The sequence below is a fragment of the Nomascus leucogenys genome, chromosome 5 (genome assembly GCF_006542625.1).
Source record: "Nomascus leucogenys isolate Asia chromosome 5, Asia_NLE_v1, whole genome shotgun sequence".
In the NCBI taxonomy this organism is placed as follows: domain Eukaryota; kingdom Metazoa; phylum Chordata; class Mammalia; order Primates; family Hylobatidae; genus Nomascus; species Nomascus leucogenys.
In genome coordinates, this window is record NC_044385.1 from 1380734 (window position 1) to 1400641 (window position 19908).

The following is a 19908-nucleotide window of genomic DNA, read 5'->3' on the forward strand; positions in this document are numbered from 1 at the left end:
TTTTGTAAGTTACTAAGTATGTGAAGTTGCTGACACTAATGGTGGATGTCTCAGTTCCTCACAATATTGCCAGCTTTTTGTATTTTGAATATTAGGTACATAAGAGTTTTAATTTGTTCTTTTTTAAAATGACTTTTAAAGTTATTATATGGTAACCTTCTTTATTATGAATACTTGTTAATGTAGGCACACAAATAACCTTTTTTATTTATATCCTGTATATATATTTCCCCAGTCTTTTTACTTTACTCCAGTCACTAGAAATCAGTGGTTGGTTGTTTACCTCTCTTGAATGTCTTTTTGTATTGTGGTCTCCACCGTGCATTTCATAATGCATATTTACATTTGGTCTAGCATGTTTAGAGAGTTTGCCACAGGATGGCTTTTCAGTCTGTCTTTGCTGTATTGCCAAGAACCCCCATGCATTCCCTATTAAAATGACTTCTATATCTTTTACTGCCAACATGCTAGCCTAGCCTTTCATAAATTAATTTTCTTACTGTTCTTCCTAGCATCATTATTGTCTTCTGTAGGAAGCAAGAGAATAGTGAGAATTTGGAGACTTTGTTTTAAAACATTTGTGAAATGTTGGCAATGGATTTCTTGAAGTTGAAAGTGTTTTCCTGCTATGGGGGAAACTGGGAAAGAACATTATCATTTGTCATTTGTTGTTAAAAATACTCTCTATACTATCATCAAATTAATATTTGGTAAATCATAAAGTAAGTTTATCTTACTCCTGCTAGTTTGTCTGATCAACTGGGAGTAGGTATCACAGTTTAAAGTGGAATTTTTTTTTTTTTTTTTTGAGCTAGAGTCTCGCTCTGTCTGCCAGGCTGGATGGAGTGCAGTGGCGCGATCTCGGCTCACTGTAACCTCCACCTCCCGGGTTCAAGTGATTCTCCTGCCTCAGGCTCCTGAATAGCTGGGATTACAGGCACGCACCACCATGACCAGCTAATTTTTGTATTTTTAGTAGAGACAGGGTTTTACCATGTTGGTCAGGCTGGCCTTGAATTCCTGACCTCATGATCTGCCTGCCTCGGCCTCCCAAAGTGCTGGGATTACAGGCATGAGCCACCGCACCCGGCCTAAAGTGGAAAACTTTTAAAATATATAATGCCTATTATATATATTATACATACATATATACATATATATATAAATAAAACAAATAACATACTGTTTTTGATAATAAGCTATTTACATGCTTCAGTGTTTAAGAGGTAGGAATGATGACACAGTGAATTCCCAACTGCCTGTTTCCTCTTCGTAACCAGTAGTGTGAATAACTTCTAGTGTATTCTTCCTAAGATCTTCTAAACAAATGTTAACAAATGCCTATATGTTCCCTCCCACTAAACCCTTTTAACAAATAAAAACAGCATACTGTATACCCTTCTGACTGTACACCCTTCTGCAATATATTTTTCACTTTAGTTTGGTGCTAATCTTATAATTACATAAAGAATTTGCTTTTTAACTATTGCATAGTAGTTCATTATTTGGATGGCTGTACCATTTTATTTTAAATTAGTTCTCCCTTTTTTTTGCCGGGGTTGGGGGAACAGAGTCTCACTTTGTCACCCAGGCTGGAGTGTAGTGGAGCAGTTTCGGCTCACTGCAACATCTGCCTCCCGGGTTCAAGCCGATTTTCCTGCCTCAGTCTCGCAAGTAGCTGGGATTACAGGCATGCACCACCACGCCTTGCTAATTTTTGTATTCTTCGTAGCGACAGGGTTTCGCCATGTTGGCCGGGCTGGTCTCAAACTCCTGACCTCAGGTGATCGATCCACCTGTGTCAGTCTCCCAAAGCGCTGGGATTACAGGCTTGAGCTGCCACAGCTTGCCCTAATTATTAATAGTTCTCTGTAATGAACATTTAGGTTGTTTCAACCTTTAGCCATTCTAAACAATGCTATGATGAGTAACCACATAATGCACATGTGCCAATTTATAGAATAAAATCCTAGGGTGAAAGGATGTTTGCCCTCGTAATTTTGGTAGTTTAATTTTGACAAGTAGGGCAAATTACGCTCCATCAAGGTTATGACAACTTAATCCTCCTCTCAATTACCGTATGCTATGTCTTTTATCAACACAGTGTACCAGTTACTTTTTGTCTCTTCATCTCATAGGTAAAAATGGTAGTTTTAATATGTTTGGTCTCACTATAATAATGGAATGTATCTTTTTTTAAAGAGCTATTTCTTTTGTGACCTGCCCATTAAAATCTGTCTTTTTTTCCTGTGTTGTTGGGATTTTTCTTACTGATTTATAGCCGCTTTTTTACATTAGGGAAATCTACCTTGTTGTGAGATTTAATAATGAAATGTTCATCTTATCCTCTATTTTTCTTTATACAAAAATGTTCTGCTTTTAACATTTCTAGATTTGGGTTTAGGGAAAAATGACTATATTTCTGTGCACATGAACACACACAGATGAACGCTCTTCTACACTCAAGTTACAATGATTCCACCGTCTAGTAAGAGAAGTACGAGGCAATTTCAGGTGTAAATTTTTAGGGAATACCTCCACACATTGTACTTCTTGAGTTGTTGGCCTGTATAAGCCCTGTGGAATAGGTGGAAATACTCTAGTCCCAGAACAACAAAATTAACAGATGGCCCTGATCTGCCAACAGTGGGTCCATTTGCTTCCCAAAGTAACTTTGTATTCACAGAAAGTCTAGGGCAGTGCAATCTTGCCATATTTTATTCTGCCTTGGAAGTTGTCAGCCTCCAAAAATTTTAACTGCCAGATTGATCATTGCCATTCTTAGTGTATATCTTCAGAACTTTTTCTTTTCTACTTAAATAAATATATAAACAAGTTTTATTGGTTAATTTTTTTAATTGTCATTTTCATACTGTTTTTAACTTGCTTTTTAAAAAACTAATGATTTTCCAAGTTAATACATGTTTTCCTCATATAGGGCTACATTGTAATTCATTGTTTCACTCTATATTCATTTTTCTTCTTTTTTTTTGAGACAGAATCTTGTTCTGTCTGCCAGGCTGGAGTGCAGTAGCATGATCATAGCTCACTGCAGCCTTGACCTCCTAGGATCAAGCAATCCTCCCACCTTAGCCTGCTGAATAGCTGGTTATTCACCACCAGGCACACACCACCGTGCCCGGCTAATTTTTGTATTTTTTTGTAGTTAGGGTCTCACCACGTTGCCCAGGTTGGTCTTGAACTCCTAGGCTCAAGTGATCTGCCCACACTGGCCTCCCAAAGTGTTGGGATTACAGGCATGAGCCGTTATGCCTGGCCCTCACTGTATATTCTTATACTTAATCTTTTGCAATTTTTTTTTTTTTTTTTTTTTTCTGAGACGGAGTCTCGCTCTGTTGCCCAGGCTGGAGTGCAGTGGCGCAATCTTGGCTCACTGCAAGCTCCGCCTCCCGGGTTCACGCCATTCTCCTGCCTCAGCCTCTCCGAGTAGCTGGGACTACAGGCACCCGCCACCACGCCCGGCTAATTTTTTGTATTTTTTTTAGTAGAGACGGGGTTTCACCGTGGTCTCGATCTCCTGACCTCGTGATCCGCCCACCTCGGCCTCCCAAAGTGCTGGGATTACAAGCGTGAGCCACCGCGCCCGGCCATCTTTTGCAATTTTTGCTGGTGTTTCTGTAGACTATATTCTTTGCATTGGGATCATTGGGTCAAGACCTGTATTTAATTATAATTTTTGTAGATATGCTCAAGTGAACCTTCAAGATAATCCTGTCGGTGGGGTATGAGTTGAACACTGGCATTAAAAAATATATAAATAAATAAATAATAGTTTAAAAAAAGCTCCTACCTGATTCTGGAAGATTCTGTGTAAGAAACACTCCTTCATTTAAATGATCTTATTGCCCACAAAAGGATGTCTCAGCACCTCTGCATGGTGTCTGAGACTGCCAAATTTAACCCAAGTTCTCCAATCTGATCTTGCTGCAAATCAACCAAAAAACATCTGCTACTAAGCTGTCCCCTTCCCTTCATGAACACAGTGTGCTTGTTTCCACCTTTAGGCCTCAGTCTTTCCCACGCTTCCCACTGAGTGTCACTTCTTTAAAAGCCGACGTTCCTCTGTCACACCACACCAATCATTCAGCTCTATCCAGGCCACATTAGTTTTTTGTCTTCTTTGAATTTTTGTCTACTTTGCTTTATTATTATTTTATATCTAAAAAGCAGCATAAAATTCTTTAAACATGTCATTTTGCTGACATGCTTAGCAAGATTATTATGCAGTACTTAGTATTCAACAAATTTTTAAAGTACTTTTCAATTATTTGTAAAGATACTTTACAAAGTATCTTTGAAATTCTACATGTAGATTTCTTGTTTTGTACATTTAAATAGCTTTTTCTAAAACTAAACTTTGATAAATACTGCTTTCAGGTGCATGGTTGAAGCCTGGAGTTTTTTGCGGCAACATTGCAATAGGTTGAATATAGAGGAGTTACTGAAGCACATGTATGAAGTCTGTCAGGAAATGGGCTTAATGGAAGATTTACTGAAGTTACCGTTCACAGACACTGAGCAGGTAATTACTTACCAATGTAAACTTGTCAGAAATTCAAGATAAATTGGTAGTTTACAATCTGTTTTGTTCTTTTTAGGAATGTTTAGTGAAATTTTTGCAGTCCAGTGCCAGTGTTCAGAGTCATGAATTCCTTTTAGTGCACCATTTGCAGCGTGCCAATTATGTGCCTGCCTTGAAGCTGAACCAAACTCTGAAGATTAATGTTATGGTATGATTAAAGTTGTCTTATTATGGGGGATAAGAGAATAAGGAAAACTGGAGGCTTTTTTGGTTTGTTATGTAAGAGCTTACAGTTTGGTAACCACTGTGCCTAGCATTACCTTGAACTTAGAGAATCCTCAATTCATCTCTGTAACAGAATTGGGAACAGGCTATTACCACGTAATTCTTTTACGTATGCCATTTATGTTCTGATGTCTGCCTACAATATTGCCATTTCACTCAGGGAAAACGAAGATGTAGAGGCCAGCAGTAAGGGTTATATAGTACAAAGATCATTGGACTTCAAGGGTCAGACTAATTCTTCATTTACTCTGTGTGCTTGGGACACACTCTGAGTCTTGCTTTTATCAACTGTAAAATGATAAAATCTCCTTGTGAGGTTGTTTTGAGGATGCACAGAGATGTGTGTGAAGCAGAATGTTGCCTGACACGTGCGGATGCTTAATAACCATTGTTTTTATTAGTTGTGAAGAATCAAGGCTTGGTAGCGAGATTTGGAATTTATTGATGGGTAAGGATTGATAAAACAATTAGATATGTGGGTGAAGTTCTTGGTTTGGAAAAATGGATATGTAGGTAGGAGGAAGATATTTTAGGATATTCATAGTTTTATTTTAAATGGTAAATATAGAATTATATAGCACCTAACATTTTGAAGGTTAAATTTTTTACCAATTTTGATGTTTAATAGAATGATCGTGATCCTCGTTTGCGGGAGAGATCACTGGCTCGAAATTCTATATTAGACCAGTATGGAAAAATCCTTCCTAGAGTCCATCGAAAATTAGCCATTGAACGAGCTAAGCCTTATCATCTGTCAACATCATCAGTTTTTCGATTAGGTAAGAATTTCATTGAAGAATATCATAATCTATTGGATCAAAAAAGATACTGAATGATTACTTTTCTGAAACCACCTTCAATTTAGCTACTCTCGCTAACACATACAGGCATGCCTTGGAGATATTGCTGGTTTGGTTCCAGATCACTGCAATGAAGTGACTATCACGAGAAAGCTAGTCTTCTGAAGTTTTGGTTTCCCATTGCATAATGTTTACACTGTACTTCTAAGTGTGCAATAGCATTATTCTTAAAACCAGTGTGCATACCTTAATTTTGAAATGCAATATTGCTAAAAAAATGCTAAGGATCATCTGAGCCTTCTATGAGTCGTAATCCTTTTGCTAATAAAGGATCTTCTCTCAATGTTGATGGCTGCTGACTGATCAGCATGGTGATTACTGAAGGTTGAGGTGGCAGTGACCGTTTACGATGATGCAGTGAAGTTTGCCATGTCAATTTACTCTTCCTTCCACTAGAGTTTCTCTGTAGCGTGTGATACCGTTTGATAGCATTTTAGCCATAGAATTTCTTTCAAAATGAGTCAGTCCTCTCAAACCCTGCCTCTGCCCTGTCATCTTAAGTTTATGTAATTTTCTAAATGCCTGGTGAGTAATAAACTACTCTACAAGAAGGCAGGTTTTGGTCAATCGGACTTTTTATTATTTGGCTTCTAAGTAAGGAGGACAACACCGGGAGGATTCTCCAAAGCAGTGTCCAGCTGAGGGAAAGTGACAGGAGGGTTTTATGGAGAGGGGAGAGGTTGTGTCATTATATGTAAAGGAGTGGTCCCAGTTGTGTAGACTTAGTTACTATGTCAGTATATAGGTTGCATGTCATGGTAAGGAAATTGTAGCACCTCCTGGGGTGGACACTTCAGTATGGTGGTAAAGAAAGTTCATTCTGGTTTATCTATAATATAAGTTGTTGGCCTGTCAGGAGATGGTTTTAACAAAGTAGGTGACTAATATTTTACATAGGGTTTAGGAAGAAACTGGCTAAATAGCAGGAGGCTGTAAAACAGGCTGATTGTTGATTAAATTTCTGTAATCCTGGGAGACTCTCTCTGTTTACAAATTCTCCCCCTAGAGATATATCACTCCTCATTCTTGAGGGCTGAGAGCCGGAGGTCAGGTTTTTTTGTAACTTTTTCCATTGTTAATTCTTTTTTTTCCTTCTTTTTTTTTTTTTTTTTTTTTTTTTTTGAGACGGAGCCTTTCTCTGTTGCCCAGGCTGGAGTGCAGTGGCTCAATCTCGGCTCACTGCAAGCTCCGCCTCCCGGGTTCACGCCATTCTCCTGCCTCAGCCTCCCAAGTAGCTGGGACTACAGTCGCCAGCCACATGCCCGCCTAATTTTTTGTATTTTTAGTAGAAACGGGGTTTCACCGTGTTAGCCAGGATGGTCTTGATCTCCTGACCTCGTGATCCGCCCGCCTCGGCCTCCCAAAGTGCTGGGATTACAGGCGTGAACCACCGCGCCTGGCCTTGTAACTCTTTAATGTTGTTGAGGGATGCGTGTCTGGAGATGTTAAAGGAGTGAAAATTTTTAGATGCTAAATTTAAATATATTTCAGGATCTCTCAGGATAGGTTGTAATGGCTGGTATTGTTGTAGTAAGACCGGCTGTAGTTGAATTTTTTTTAATTTGGAAGATACAAATTTTATTGAGAGGTTCAAGACATAGGGATAAGTTAATGTTAAACAGGGTGAAGGGAAGGAATCCAGGGCAGCCTGGCTGTGGGGTATATATTTTTTTGGGTGGCCGTTTGGTGGCCACCATGTCAAGTTGGTTAGAAAAATGAGCCACCACCCTTTTCAGTGGTCCTAGCATTTGGGTAAGTGCTCCCCCAGCTAGTTGTTCCCTGCCTTTTGTGGGACAGATAAGTCGATAAGTCAAAAGGGTTAGCAAGTTAAGGCTACAGTGGGGGCAGCAGTCGCTTTCTGTTTGCTTGGTTGTTTTTAGTTTTTTGAAGGCTCAGTTGTATTGTTTGTCTTGTTTAAAAGGGTCTGACTCCAGCTCTTGTAGCTTTTTATAAAAAGGCTTTGTTAAAATACCCGAATTGGGAATTTACGTATGATAGAATCCGGCCATTTTCAAGAATTTTTGGTTCTGAGGAGGAGGTATTTGATACACAGCCGTTTTCCTGTCCTGGGAAGGACACCCCTGTCCCTGAGAAATTACATAGCCTAGGGCTTTTTTTTTTTTTTTTTGAGGTTTTATACCCTCTTTTAGCTAGAAAGTTTAGGGTACAGTATTTTTACTACATTCCTCTGTAGAGGAGCTAGTAATTAAAATATTGCTTCCATATTATACTTTTCTCTTTTAAATGTAAAATTCCTATAATCCCTGGAGACCCTCCATTTACACTTTATCATTTCAACACTGTAGATTCTGTCTCAAGAAACCACTTGTTTGCCTAGCTGTAAGAAGCAATTCCTCATTTATTCATGTTTTATCGTGAGATTACAGCAATTCATCACGTCTTTAGTCTGTTTTTGTTTTTTTAAGAGACAAGGTCTTTGTCACAGACGCTCTAGTACAGTGGTACAATCATAGCTCATTGTAGCCTTGAGCTCCTGAGCTCAAGTGATCCTCCTGCCTTAGCCTTCCGAGTGGCTCAGACTACAATTGTGTGCCACCATGCCTGGATATTTTTTGTAGAGAGGGCCTCAGTGTGTCGCCCAGGCTATTCTCAAACTCGTGGCCTCAAGTGATCCTCCCACCTTGGCCTCCAAAAGTACTGGGATTACAGGCATGAGCCATCATGCCTGGCCTAGGCTCTGCTTCTCATTCTAGTTCTCTTGCTCTTTCCCCCATATCTGCAGTTGTTTTCTCCACTGAAGTCTTGAAGCCCTCAAAGTTATTCATGGAAGATGGAATTCACCTTCTTACAAACTCCTTTTAATGTGCATAGTTTGACTCCTCCCAAGAATTATGAATGTGCTGAATGGCATCTAGAATGGTGAATCCTTTCCAGAAGGGTTTCAAAGGACTTTGTTCGGATCTCTCAGAGGAATCACTGTCTGTGACAGCTATAGCTTTATGAAATGTATTTCTAAATTATATCTTGAAAATTGAGATTACTGTGATCCAGGGTTACAGAGTGGATGTTGTGTTTTCATGCCTGCTAACAGCATTCATCTCCCTGTACATCATCAGAGCTCCTAGGTGACCAGGGGCATTATCAGTGAACAGTAATATTTGAAAATACTTTTTTTTTTTTTCTGAGCAGTTCTCAACAATAGGCTTAAAATATTCGGTAAACCATGCTGTCAACAGATGTGTTTTCATCTAGGCTTTTTCCATTGATAGAGGACAGGCATAGTAGATTTCCCATCATTCTTAAGGGCCTTAGGATTTTTGGAATGGTGGTTGCCTTTAAAGTCATCAACTACATTAACTACTAACAGCAGAGCCACCCTGTCCTTTGAAGCCGGGCATTGACTTCTCCATGTGTTCACTGAAGTAGCGCTTTTAATTTCCTTCAGGTTCTTTTTTGCATTTACAACTTGGCTGACTGGCATAAGAGGTCTAGCTTTTGATTTAAAGTCATAGACATGTGACTCTTCCTTTCACATGAACACTTGAGGTCTTCGTAGGGTTATTAGTTGGCTTTGGATATTGTCAGTCTCAAGGAATAAGGGAGGTCCTGGGGGAAAGGGAGAGTCATGGGGGAACAGCTAGTCAGTGGAGTAAGTACACGCTGTTGAAAAATGATGCCAGTAGACTTGCTGGACACAGGGTTGCTACAGACCTTCAATTTGTTTTAAAAAACAAAACACATGGCCAGGTGCGTTGGCTCATGCCTGTAATCCCAGCACTTTGGGAGGCCAAGGTGGGCAGATCACAAGGTCAGGAGTTCGAGACCATCCTGGCTAACATGGTGAAACCCCGTCTCTACTAAAAAATACAAAAAGTTAGCCAGGCATGGTGGCGGGTGCCTGTAGTCCCAGCTACTCAGGAGGCTGAGGCAGGAGAATGGCATGAACCTGGGAGGCAGAACTTGCAGTGAGCCAAGATCATGCCACTGCACTCCAACCTGGGCGACAGAGCGAGACTCTGTCTCAAAAAAAAGAAAAAAAAAAACAACACACACACAATAAAGCAAAGCACAATAAAATGAGGTAGACCTGTACTCATTCATCACGTGGTACTTTTTTATTGGCTGCTCTGTAACCCAAGAAATGTAAGGCTTTCTTAGAAGATTTGACTATTTACTAGTGTATGCATAATGAAAGAACTCCTATTTCAGTTGAAGGCGCATGTCCAACTTCTAGAAAACACAAAGAATAACTTTTTTTTTTTTTTACCACTTACCAAAAGCCCAACTTCTTAAATCCTGCATAGCTATAATGAAACAAAATGTAGGCCAGGCCGGTGGCTCACACCTGTAATCCCAGCACTTTGAGAGGCCGAGGAGGGAGGATCACTTGAGGCCCGGAGTTTGAGACCAGCCTGGCCAACGTGGTGAAACCCTGTCTCTACTAAAAATACAAAAATTGCCAGGCGCAGTGGCTCGCGCCTGTAATCCCAGCACTTTGGGAGGCCAAGGCGGGTGGATCACCTGAGGTCAGGAGTTCAAGACAGCCTGGCCAACGTGGTGAAACCCTTTACTTAAAAATACAAAAATTTGCAGGGCGTGGTGGCACATTCCTGTAGTCCCAGCTACTCGGGAGGCTGAGGTAGGAAAATCGCTTGAGTTTGGCAGGCAGAGGTTGGCAGTGAGCCAAGATTGTGCCACTGCACTCCAGCCTGGGCTACAGAGCAAGACTCAGTCTCAAAAAAAAAAAAAAATTGCTGGGCGTGGTGGTCATGCCGGTAATCCCAGCTACTTGGGAGGCTGAGGCAGGAGAATCGCTTGAACCCAGGAGGCAGAGGGTGCAGTGAGCTGAGATCACGCCACTGCACTCCAGCTTGAGTGACACAGCAAGACTGGTCTAAAAGAAAAAATAGTATATATATATATAAATTTTTAGCTACTATTACCACGTAATGTGTGTGTGGCGGGGGGGGGGTATAATCATTCTTTCATATGCTTTTATTAAATTCCTGTTTGTTAGAGATGCAGTTAATTCCAACATTCTTCATTTTACAGTTTCTAGACCCAAACCATTATCAGCTGTTCCAAAGCAAGTTGTAACAGGAACTGTGTTGACAAGATCTGTTTTCATCAACAATGTGTTATCTAAAATTGGAGAAGTTTGGGCAAGCAAAGAACCTATAAATAGCACCACACCTTACAATAGGTATGGTTTTTTACACGTTTCATAGTCATGCTGCTTGTTAATCTTTACTGGACATCAACAGCATTCATCAACAATCCACTCTCATTGCCTGAGTTTATTAGTGTATGTAAAAAAGAAAAACTCTTTATGTTGGCTATGTTTCTGAGAAGAATTTTTAAAAACCTTTGAAAGTGAAATGTTCATTGTTATTTGTAAGCAGTGCAGAACTGTACAAAGTAAAAAGAATGAAAACCCTTTGTTCTCCCATCTCATCCACTTGTTATCAGTGCTCCTTGTGATACATCAGAAGTTACATTTTTATTTTTGTAGTTCTAAAATAGAAGAACCGTCTCCTATAGTGTATTCGCTCCCAGCTCCAGAGCTGCCTGAGGCATTTTTTGGAACACCAATTTCAAAAGCATCACAAAAAATTTCTAGGTAAGAGTTTATTAAATCATTCTTAGAGACACAATGTTAGATGATAGTTACAATTGTAATTTTTAATTATCTTTAACATTTTATAGACTATTTTAAATTATTAAATGAATATTTTAATGTTTGCTTTTTATTATACTTTGGGCAGCAGTAATTTTAGGAAATTTTACATCAGGTAGTATACTTAAAATTTTTGTTTAATAATTTCAGACTGCTTAGTGGACAGGAGTGAAGTTTGTTTCATGAGCAAACTATTAACTTACTTTCCTTGTTATCTCCTTGTTAGTAGACCTCTAAATGAAGGTTGTTTTTATACTTAATTACAAATTAATCTTGGGTAGCTCATTGAAGCTTTCTTCTGTTGAACAGTGCCTACTAAAATGTCTTGTGTTGCTTCAGATGCAGCACGTTTACATCTTACCTGTGGTGTTAAGTTGAAGTTTTGTATCCAAGATGAAATTGTGATTGCAAGTATTTACTTATGAGCATTGGTTAGTTGAAAAGTGTTCATAATTATGTACCACAGAGAACAGAGTATGTCTCTTCATGTATTGATTCTTTGTCCTTAATATGCCCAGGATCATTGGAAATTCTTGATTGTTTTGTCAAAGACAAAATTATGTTGTTTAAAGTATTTATAATGATTGTAGATAATCATTACAAGACTATCTGAATTTTTGATACTAAGAAAAAGATAATTGAGATGAGGTCATACAAACAACTGAGGCCAGAAGTATAGAGTGTAATAATGGACATATTTTAAAGCTTGAAAGGGTTTTTCTTTTTTTGGACTACATTTAGTTAGGTTGTTTCCCTTTATTTACTCTGGTAAGACGGGTAAGACGGTATTTTAAACGGAAAGAAGATATTTTAACTGAAAGTTGTTATTACCGACATTCTTTTTTTCTACCAATAGTTTGGATTTTTTTTCTGCAAGTCCCCTTTCCCTGGTCTTTTTGTAATTTAATAGCTCTGAGGTTGCAGGGAGCAATAATAGAGGTTAAAAGACCTTTGATTAATGGCCTCAGGTCCTTAAAGAAGTATTATGAGAATTTTTTTAAGCCAGTGTTAACTCAGATATAAGAGAGCCAGTTGAGTTTTGAATATTTACCTTCTGTGTTTTTCATACTGAGTTTGCATTACTGGGTAGACAGTATGTCTTGCAATGAAATAGAGCAGAATAGATAACATCCGTGGGTACATCATATAGTAAGGCTGAAGTGCTAATTTATGTAATTGATGTTTTATTTTTATGTGATATAGGATGCATTCTTTATATGGATTATGGTAAAAAAATATTAGCTCTAACAAGTAAAAAGTTACATAAATCAATTTTTTAAATACCACTATAGATTTTTGAAAATAACATTGCAGATAGTAATGAAATCAGAAAAGGTTAGTTCTGAAAGAATATTTGGTCTCAGGGTTGAAGACCTGAGACCTAGTGCAATATTTAACATTTCATTTAGAAAATACCTTAAAAAGATTTCTCTTAGAACCTTTAATTTTAAACTATTAAGTCTTGATGATACAGGAGTTTTGCTTTGACTTGGTAGGTTGCTTTTGTTGCACAGTCCTTGCTTTTGAGAAGCATTCATTCACAAATAGGTACCTTAAACATAAACACAATGCAAAACATTTAACAGTGTTCCTTTGGGGTAGCTCAGTATAAAAGTGAGCAAACTGTTTTCCAAGTTTGGATTGAATCCAAGTACAGAATTTAAATGCAAACGAGATAGAGAAAGATAATCTAGAAGAAAAGAAATGTCTAGCAGCCTGATTGGATATTCTTGATTTGGTGGAAATCTGAAAGCTGTGTTTGATACAGAACAACAAGTGGGAAGACATTTAAATATTTCCCCATTATCACCTGCGTTGGTCTACCGCTCCTAAGAGCAAAACTCTCATTTGATAGATAGAATGACAAGGAAGGTACGGCAACTACAAGTTTTTATTTCTGGGCTCCAGAAATACTTGTACTGCAACTACAAGTTTTTATTTTCTGGCTCTACTTTTTCTGGTTATTCTCAGGTGAGCCACGTTGGCATTTGGGGGAAATAAAAAGGGATTGTTTTTACCCTAGGAAATACAACCATAAGATAGACTGTTTATTAGGAAATCGAGAAAAGAGTGACCTGTGCAAATGGTCCACCAAAAATTACCACCTGAAAACTCGACTTTTGAGTTTACATTTATCTGTAAATTAAGCTTTAAAACTTATCTGGATTATACATGCTCAGTACAAGTAATCAGTGGGATCAGTTTTATCATTGGGATTAGGACATTACGGAAAACCCTGTAGTAGAATCTTAAAGTTGTACTTTGTCACCAAACTCATTGACTTGAAAAAATTAACTTTTGGTTGTGGTGGTGGGGGTGGGTTGTCAGTCTAGTCTTTATTGTAATCAGAACCATAAAGGCAAAATGAACCAATATTCATTATATATATATTACCTGTAGGTGAATGGATATTTTGCATGTTAATGAATTTTAGTAAATGGATTGCCAGGGAAGCCTTGTCCTGTTTTCTTTAATATTTTAAATCATTGGCAGTTCATCTTCATTTGAAAATAAATGCGAGGCACGTAGTAAGAGCTCAGTAAATGTAGGTAAAGGGAAGGACAACGACACAAACTCTTTTTAAAAATCAGTTGCTACGTGCAGTTCCTAATTCTGTTTTGCTATGAATAATTTTCTGACTTTTTGAGTGCACGGTGGCACTTTGGATTACATTAATATACTTACTTGACTGAATTTGTATTTGCATGTGGCTATCATAGTTACCAGTGAATATAGAGGTCTGATTAAATGGGATACTAAATTCTTTTGGTTTTTCAGTATAACTGAATAAATGCGCATTCTGATTACAGACTGCTAGATTTGGTTGTTCAGCCTGTCCCCCGGCCTTCTCAGTGTTCGGAGTTTATTCAGCAAAGCTCCATGAAATCTCCTTTGTACCTAGTATCCTGTTCACTGCCCTCAAGTTCGCAATTAAAAGGATCGCCTCAGGCCATCTCCAGGGCTTCAGAATTACATTTGCTTGAAACTCCTCTTGTAGTTAAGGTTAGTATTTACGCATCTAGCATTCACAATGAAACTAGATGGCTCTTATTTTTCAAGTAGCAAAGAGAAAAATAAGCAATTTATAACTGATACGTTTGGAGAGTGCTGGGAAATGCTTTAAGCATCCCTTTATATTTTCACATCTTCTAAAAACCGAGCTGATTAAATTTATCCCTTCCTGCTTAAAGTTAACAATTACATTATTTTCTTAAATGTAATATAGGGTTCTGTGTGGTTGTGAATTTCCCTTTGTCCTTTGTAATACTTTCAGATTTTTAAGTTTGTTTTTATTTCATTTTTACATAAGCTCCATTTCTGATATCATTATGCTGTTATTTCTTCTATCAAATGCTATTTAGTTCTTCGGTTTATTTGTATTTATTTAAATTCTTTGACGAAACTGTTACTCCTTCCTACTTTGGTTTATCCCTCTTTAAACTGCCTTTTCCCATCTCATAAGGTATTAGCTGAGAAATCACAGCACTCAACTTGTGATCTCTGCTAGTGGTGGTCTTTTTAAAGTTGTTTTTTTTTTTTAACATACTGTCTCCCTAGCCCCTTGACTAATGTTCTGGATTGAAACCCAGAAGCTTTATTTCTCCCTCACCCCTCCCCATTGTCCCTCAGTTCTCTGTTTGGATATCCAGCATTTATAGTGAAGCTAGGGAATCCTTATTTTTCAAGTTGAATAAAAGATACCTAAATAAGTGCTCTTCCTAAAATACTTATTAAAATAAGTTGAAAAGATTAGGTTTCAATAATTTAATATTCAGTATAGTATTTTTTTCATTTGTCAAAAATAAATCACACTTTGTATTCTCTACAGCTAGGTTCAAATGAAATGAAATTGGAGTAATTTTATACCTGCTGCCAGAATAGTCTAGAAAAAAGAATTGTTACAATCTTGTAACATGTCTAACAGAATTTATTATAATCTAATGGGATTCAATAATTTGTTTACTAGGCCTTTAGAGGCCAAGTGAAGGAATTATCTCTACTAAATAAATTTACATGCTAATTTCAGATTATTTGTATTCATTATACTAAATCTTCAGAGGATTCTGATACATAATTTGGTTATTATTGGATTTGTGTGATGAAATTTTTTTTCTGAAACATACTACAGTCTTACTGTAGTTTTCTGTAATTAGATTTGTATAATTCTATAATGTTAAGTAATTTATCTTACTAATTGGCACTTTATTTTTTAGTTGAATTTAAGTTGGAAATGATGCTTTTAGAAAGATGGATGCAGTTTTATGTTTCGTAGATTTACGGATAAAAAGCTCTGGAAGAATTTTGTATTTTCTTTGCAGAAATCTGGAATAAATATTTCTATTGATATGTTTATTGGAGATGAGATGAGAATATAACCACTATTGTGACTCAGACCCCATCTGTTTTTATATAAGCACTTTTTTTATTTGAGACGGAGTCTTGCTCTGTCGCCCAGGCTGGAGTGCAGTGGTGCAATCTCAGCTCACTGCAAGCTCCGCCTCATGGGTTCATGCCATTCTCCTACCTCAGCCTCCCAAGTAGCTGGGACTACAGGTGCCCGCCACCACGCCCGGCTAATTTTTTGTATTTTTAGTAGAGACTGGGTTTCACCGTGTTAGCCAGGATGGTCTCGATCTCCTGACCTCGTGATCCGCCCGCCTCGGCCTCCCAAAGTGCAGGGATTATAGGCGTGAGTCACTGCGCCTGGCCTATAAGCACTTTTAATGGTGTAATTCCATTTGCTCTTTACTATAGAAAGCTAAAAGTTTGGCTATGTCAGTTACTACTTCTGGATTTTCTGAGTTCACTCCTCAGTCCATCCTGAGGTCTACTCTTCGATCAACACCTTTAGCATCTCCCTCTCCATCACCTGGAAGGTCTCCTCAACGACTTAAAGAAACTAGAATTTCATTTGTGGAAGAAGATGTCAACCCAAAATGGATTCCTGGGGTAAGTTTGATAATAATTGGGAGAAAAGACATTTTTTAATAAGAATATATTAGCTCCGACAAGTAAAAAGTTCGATAAATCAAGTTTTTAAATACCACTGTAGATTTTTGCATATAACCTTGTAGCCAGTAATGAAATAAGAAAAGGTTAGTTCTGAAAGAAACACTAGGGCCATTGGCTAAGCCAAACCCGTCATCTTACAGATAAATAGGACTCGGAAGCACCAAGTAAGTTGGCTGTAGTCAACTAGATATATGGTGGTAGAATTGGGAGTAGGATTCAAACCTCCTAATTTTTAGTCCTTCTTTTATGTCTGTTTTTACCTTATATTGTATTGTTTCTAACTAGTTGTATATTTTTGAGGGCGTGTCTTTAGGTCCACTGTAGGTCAATAGGAACCTTTCAGTGATTATTGGTCATCTAGCCTGTTCTGTATTTTAGTCTTCTGAAAATACTGGTATATTACCAATTAGGGAAACATTAGCCACCATTAACTTTTGGGTACTAGAAGAGAATGGATTTAGATAAAAGAAAGTGTGGGTATGATTGGGATGGGTAGCTTAGGACTAGACTTAACTGTGATATTTACTAATTTGTTTCTTTTCAAAATCTTACTTTACAGGCTGCAGATGATAGCAAATTAGAAGTATTTACACCTAAAAAATATGCAGTTCCAGCGGAAACTGAATGGCTGAAGAGCAAAGATAGGACCACATCTTTTTTCCTGAACAGCCCTGAAAAGGAGCATCAAGAAATGGATGTGGGGTCACAAAGTTTAAAGAAACTGGATGTGAGCAAAGGAAACAGCAGTGTTTCAATCACATCCGATGAGACCACCTTAGAGTATCAGGATGCACTGTCACCGGAAGACCTTGAAGAGACTGTTTTCACGGCCTCTAAGCCCAAAAGTTCTTCCACTGCACTAACTACTAATGTAACTGAACAAACTGAAAAGGATGGAGATAAAGATGTATTTGCATCAGAAGTAACTCCTTCAGACCTGCAGAAACAAATGGGTAAGAACTCATTTCTGAACACTCAAAATTGTTATTAATGTCCCTCAGTAAAGTTTATAATAGAATTTTTTCCACCATAAGAAAAGCATCATAGCCAGGCATTGTGGCTCATACTAGTTAATCTCAGCACTTTGGGAGGCTGAGGCTGGAGGATTGCTTAGCCCAGGAGTTCAAGACCAGCGTGGTCAACATAGTGAGGCCCTGTCTTTACAAAATAAAAATTTAAAAATTAGCCAGGCATGGTGGGAGTGTTCAGAAGTTTGAAACCTCAGTGAGTCATGATTGCACCACTGTACTTTAGCCTGCATGACAGAGCAAGACCCTATCTCAAAAAGAAAGCATGAGAGTTAAATATTATATGCTCACAGTATACTAGTTCCTAGACATAATGCACAGATCTTACTCTTTCAGCTTAGAAAGTGTGGCTTACATTGTTTCATGAGTAGGTACAAGATTTCAGAGAACTTAATGTGTTACGTTTTTTATTTGGGCATGAAATTTAGAAAAGAGTAGTAACATTTAAGGAAGGAAATGTAAGATGCCATAGTCTGACTTGAAAGTCCTTCCAGTAGCTATGAGAAATAACTTTACAGAACAAATTATTGCCATTATTTATTTATTTTTTTTTTTTTTGAGACGGAGTCTCACTCTGTTGCCCAGGCTGGAGTGCAGTGGCATGATCTCGGCTCACTGCAACCTCCGCCCCTGCCCACCGGGTTCAAGCAGTTCTTCTGCCTCAGCCTCTGGAGTAGCTGGGACTAGAGTCGCCCCCCCACCACGCCTGGCTAATTTTTGTATTTTTAGTGGAGATGGGGTTTCACCATATTGGCCAGGCTGGTCTCGAACTCCTGACCTCGTGATCTGCCTGCCTCGGCCTCCCAGAGTGCTGGGATTACAGGCGTGAGCCACCACGGCCTGCCAAATTATTGCAATTTTTAACTTACCCACCAGTGTTAAGTTTCTAGAATTCTCAGAAATCAGGAATTTCATTCTACTCTCTGTCCTCACCTCCAAAATAATCACTGGAGAATGAAAATAAATGTTCAGGCTGGGTACAGTGGCTCATGCTGTAATACCAGCACTTTGGGAGCCCAGGAGTTCAAGACCAGCCTAGACAACATAGGGAGACCCCATCTCTACAAAAAATAAAAAAAATTAGCTGAGCATGGTAGCATGCACTTGGAGTCCTAGCTACTCAGGACACTGAGAGGGGAGGATCGCGTGGACCCAGGAGGTCGAGGTTGAGGATGCAGTGAGCTGTGATTGCGCCACTGCACTCCAGCCCAGGCAACAGAATGAGACCCTGTCTCAAAAAAAAAAAAAAAATACTAGTTCAGTGGCTCATGAATTTATTATCTTCATATTATTTTACTGATCAAAAAATGTTTTGAGGCCGGGCGCAGTGGCTCACGCTTGTAATCCCAGCACTTTGGGAGGCCGAGGCGGGCGGATCATGAGGTCGGGAGATCGAGACCACGGTGAAACCCCGTCTCTACTAAAAATACAAAAAAAAAATTAGCCGGGCGTGATGGCGGGCCCCTGTAGTTCCAGCTACTCGGAGAGGCTGAGGCAGGAGAATGGCGTGAACCCGGGAGGCGGAGCTAGCAGTGAGCCAAGATCACGCCACTGCACTCCAGCCTGGGTGACAGAGCGAGACTCTGTATGGAAAAAAAAAAAAAAAAAATGTTTTCAATTCCTAATGTATGTATTCCTGTTAGCTCCTACTGTGTTTATTCTAGGTGTTGAAGATCAAACAGTGAGTCAAGTAGAAATGGCACCTGCTCCCATGTCACAGAGAGCATGGTGGACTATATTGACAAACACTTAGAATCCAGTTTGGTTAACAAGAGGGCCAGGGGAACGCTAGTAAAGGGGAGAGACTTCACCTAGAATTGGTGGGTCAGAAAACTGAGCCTATTTGTATGTTTCTTACCCTACACACAGTTTTAACAGGGTTATTTAAAGGTAACTCCTAACCCTAAAGCTATAAAACTACATACTTACATAAAAATCTGCGTCTTAAGTAGTTTAAGATGAGAGTCCACTGAAGTTTGGACTATGATATCTTTACTTAGTAAGCGTGGGCATTATTAATTGCTCTAAGAACTTTAGGACCATGCCCATAAATAGCATATGTCTAGAAATTTACACTGCCTTACTTATTTGAGACAGAGTCTTGCTCTGTCGCCCAGGCTGGAGTACAGTGGGGCTATTTCAGCTCACTGCAACTTCTTCTCTTGACTCAGCCTCCCAAGTAGCTGGATTACAGGCATGCGCCACTGTTCCTGGCCTACACTGCTCTTTTGATGTGCCTTGTTCTACTAACATGTTTAAATGGTAGCTATTAAAAGAATGTTCATAGCATTATCTTCACTGATTATTCTTACAATATTAGGCAGTCTCAAATAGAAATCTGTATTTATTTATTATTTTTTTTTGAGACAGAGTTTTGCTCTTGTTGCCCAGGCTGGAGTGCAATGGCGCGATCTCAGCTCAACGCAACCTCTGCCTCCCAGGTTCCAGTGATTCTCCTGCCTCAGCCTCCCGAGTAGCTGGGGTTACAGGCATGTGCCACCACGCCCAGCCAATTTTTGTATTATTAGTAGAGGTGGGGTT

At 38.8% G+C, this 19908-nt stretch overlaps 1 protein-coding gene across 2 annotated transcripts in view; it reads left to right on the forward strand.

Annotated features, from left to right (window-relative positions):
- AHCTF1 (AT-hook containing transcription factor 1) overlaps positions 1-19908 on the forward strand; it is an 87362-nt gene that overhangs the window by 48257 nt on the left and 19197 nt on the right. For both annotated transcript variants that reach the window (XM_030812555.1, XM_030812556.1), the window contains exons 22-29: positions 4399-4543; positions 4620-4751; positions 5457-5607; positions 10702-10852; positions 11162-11269; positions 14137-14329; positions 16082-16276; positions 16899-17292. In XM_030812555.1, coding sequence (XP_030668415.1) covers positions 4399-4543; positions 4620-4751; positions 5457-5607; positions 10702-10852; positions 11162-11269; positions 14137-14329; positions 16082-16276; positions 16899-17292 — 1469 coding nt within the window. The remainder of the gene's footprint in view (positions 1-4398; positions 4544-4619; positions 4752-5456; positions 5608-10701; positions 10853-11161; positions 11270-14136; positions 14330-16081; positions 16277-16898; positions 17293-19908) is intronic.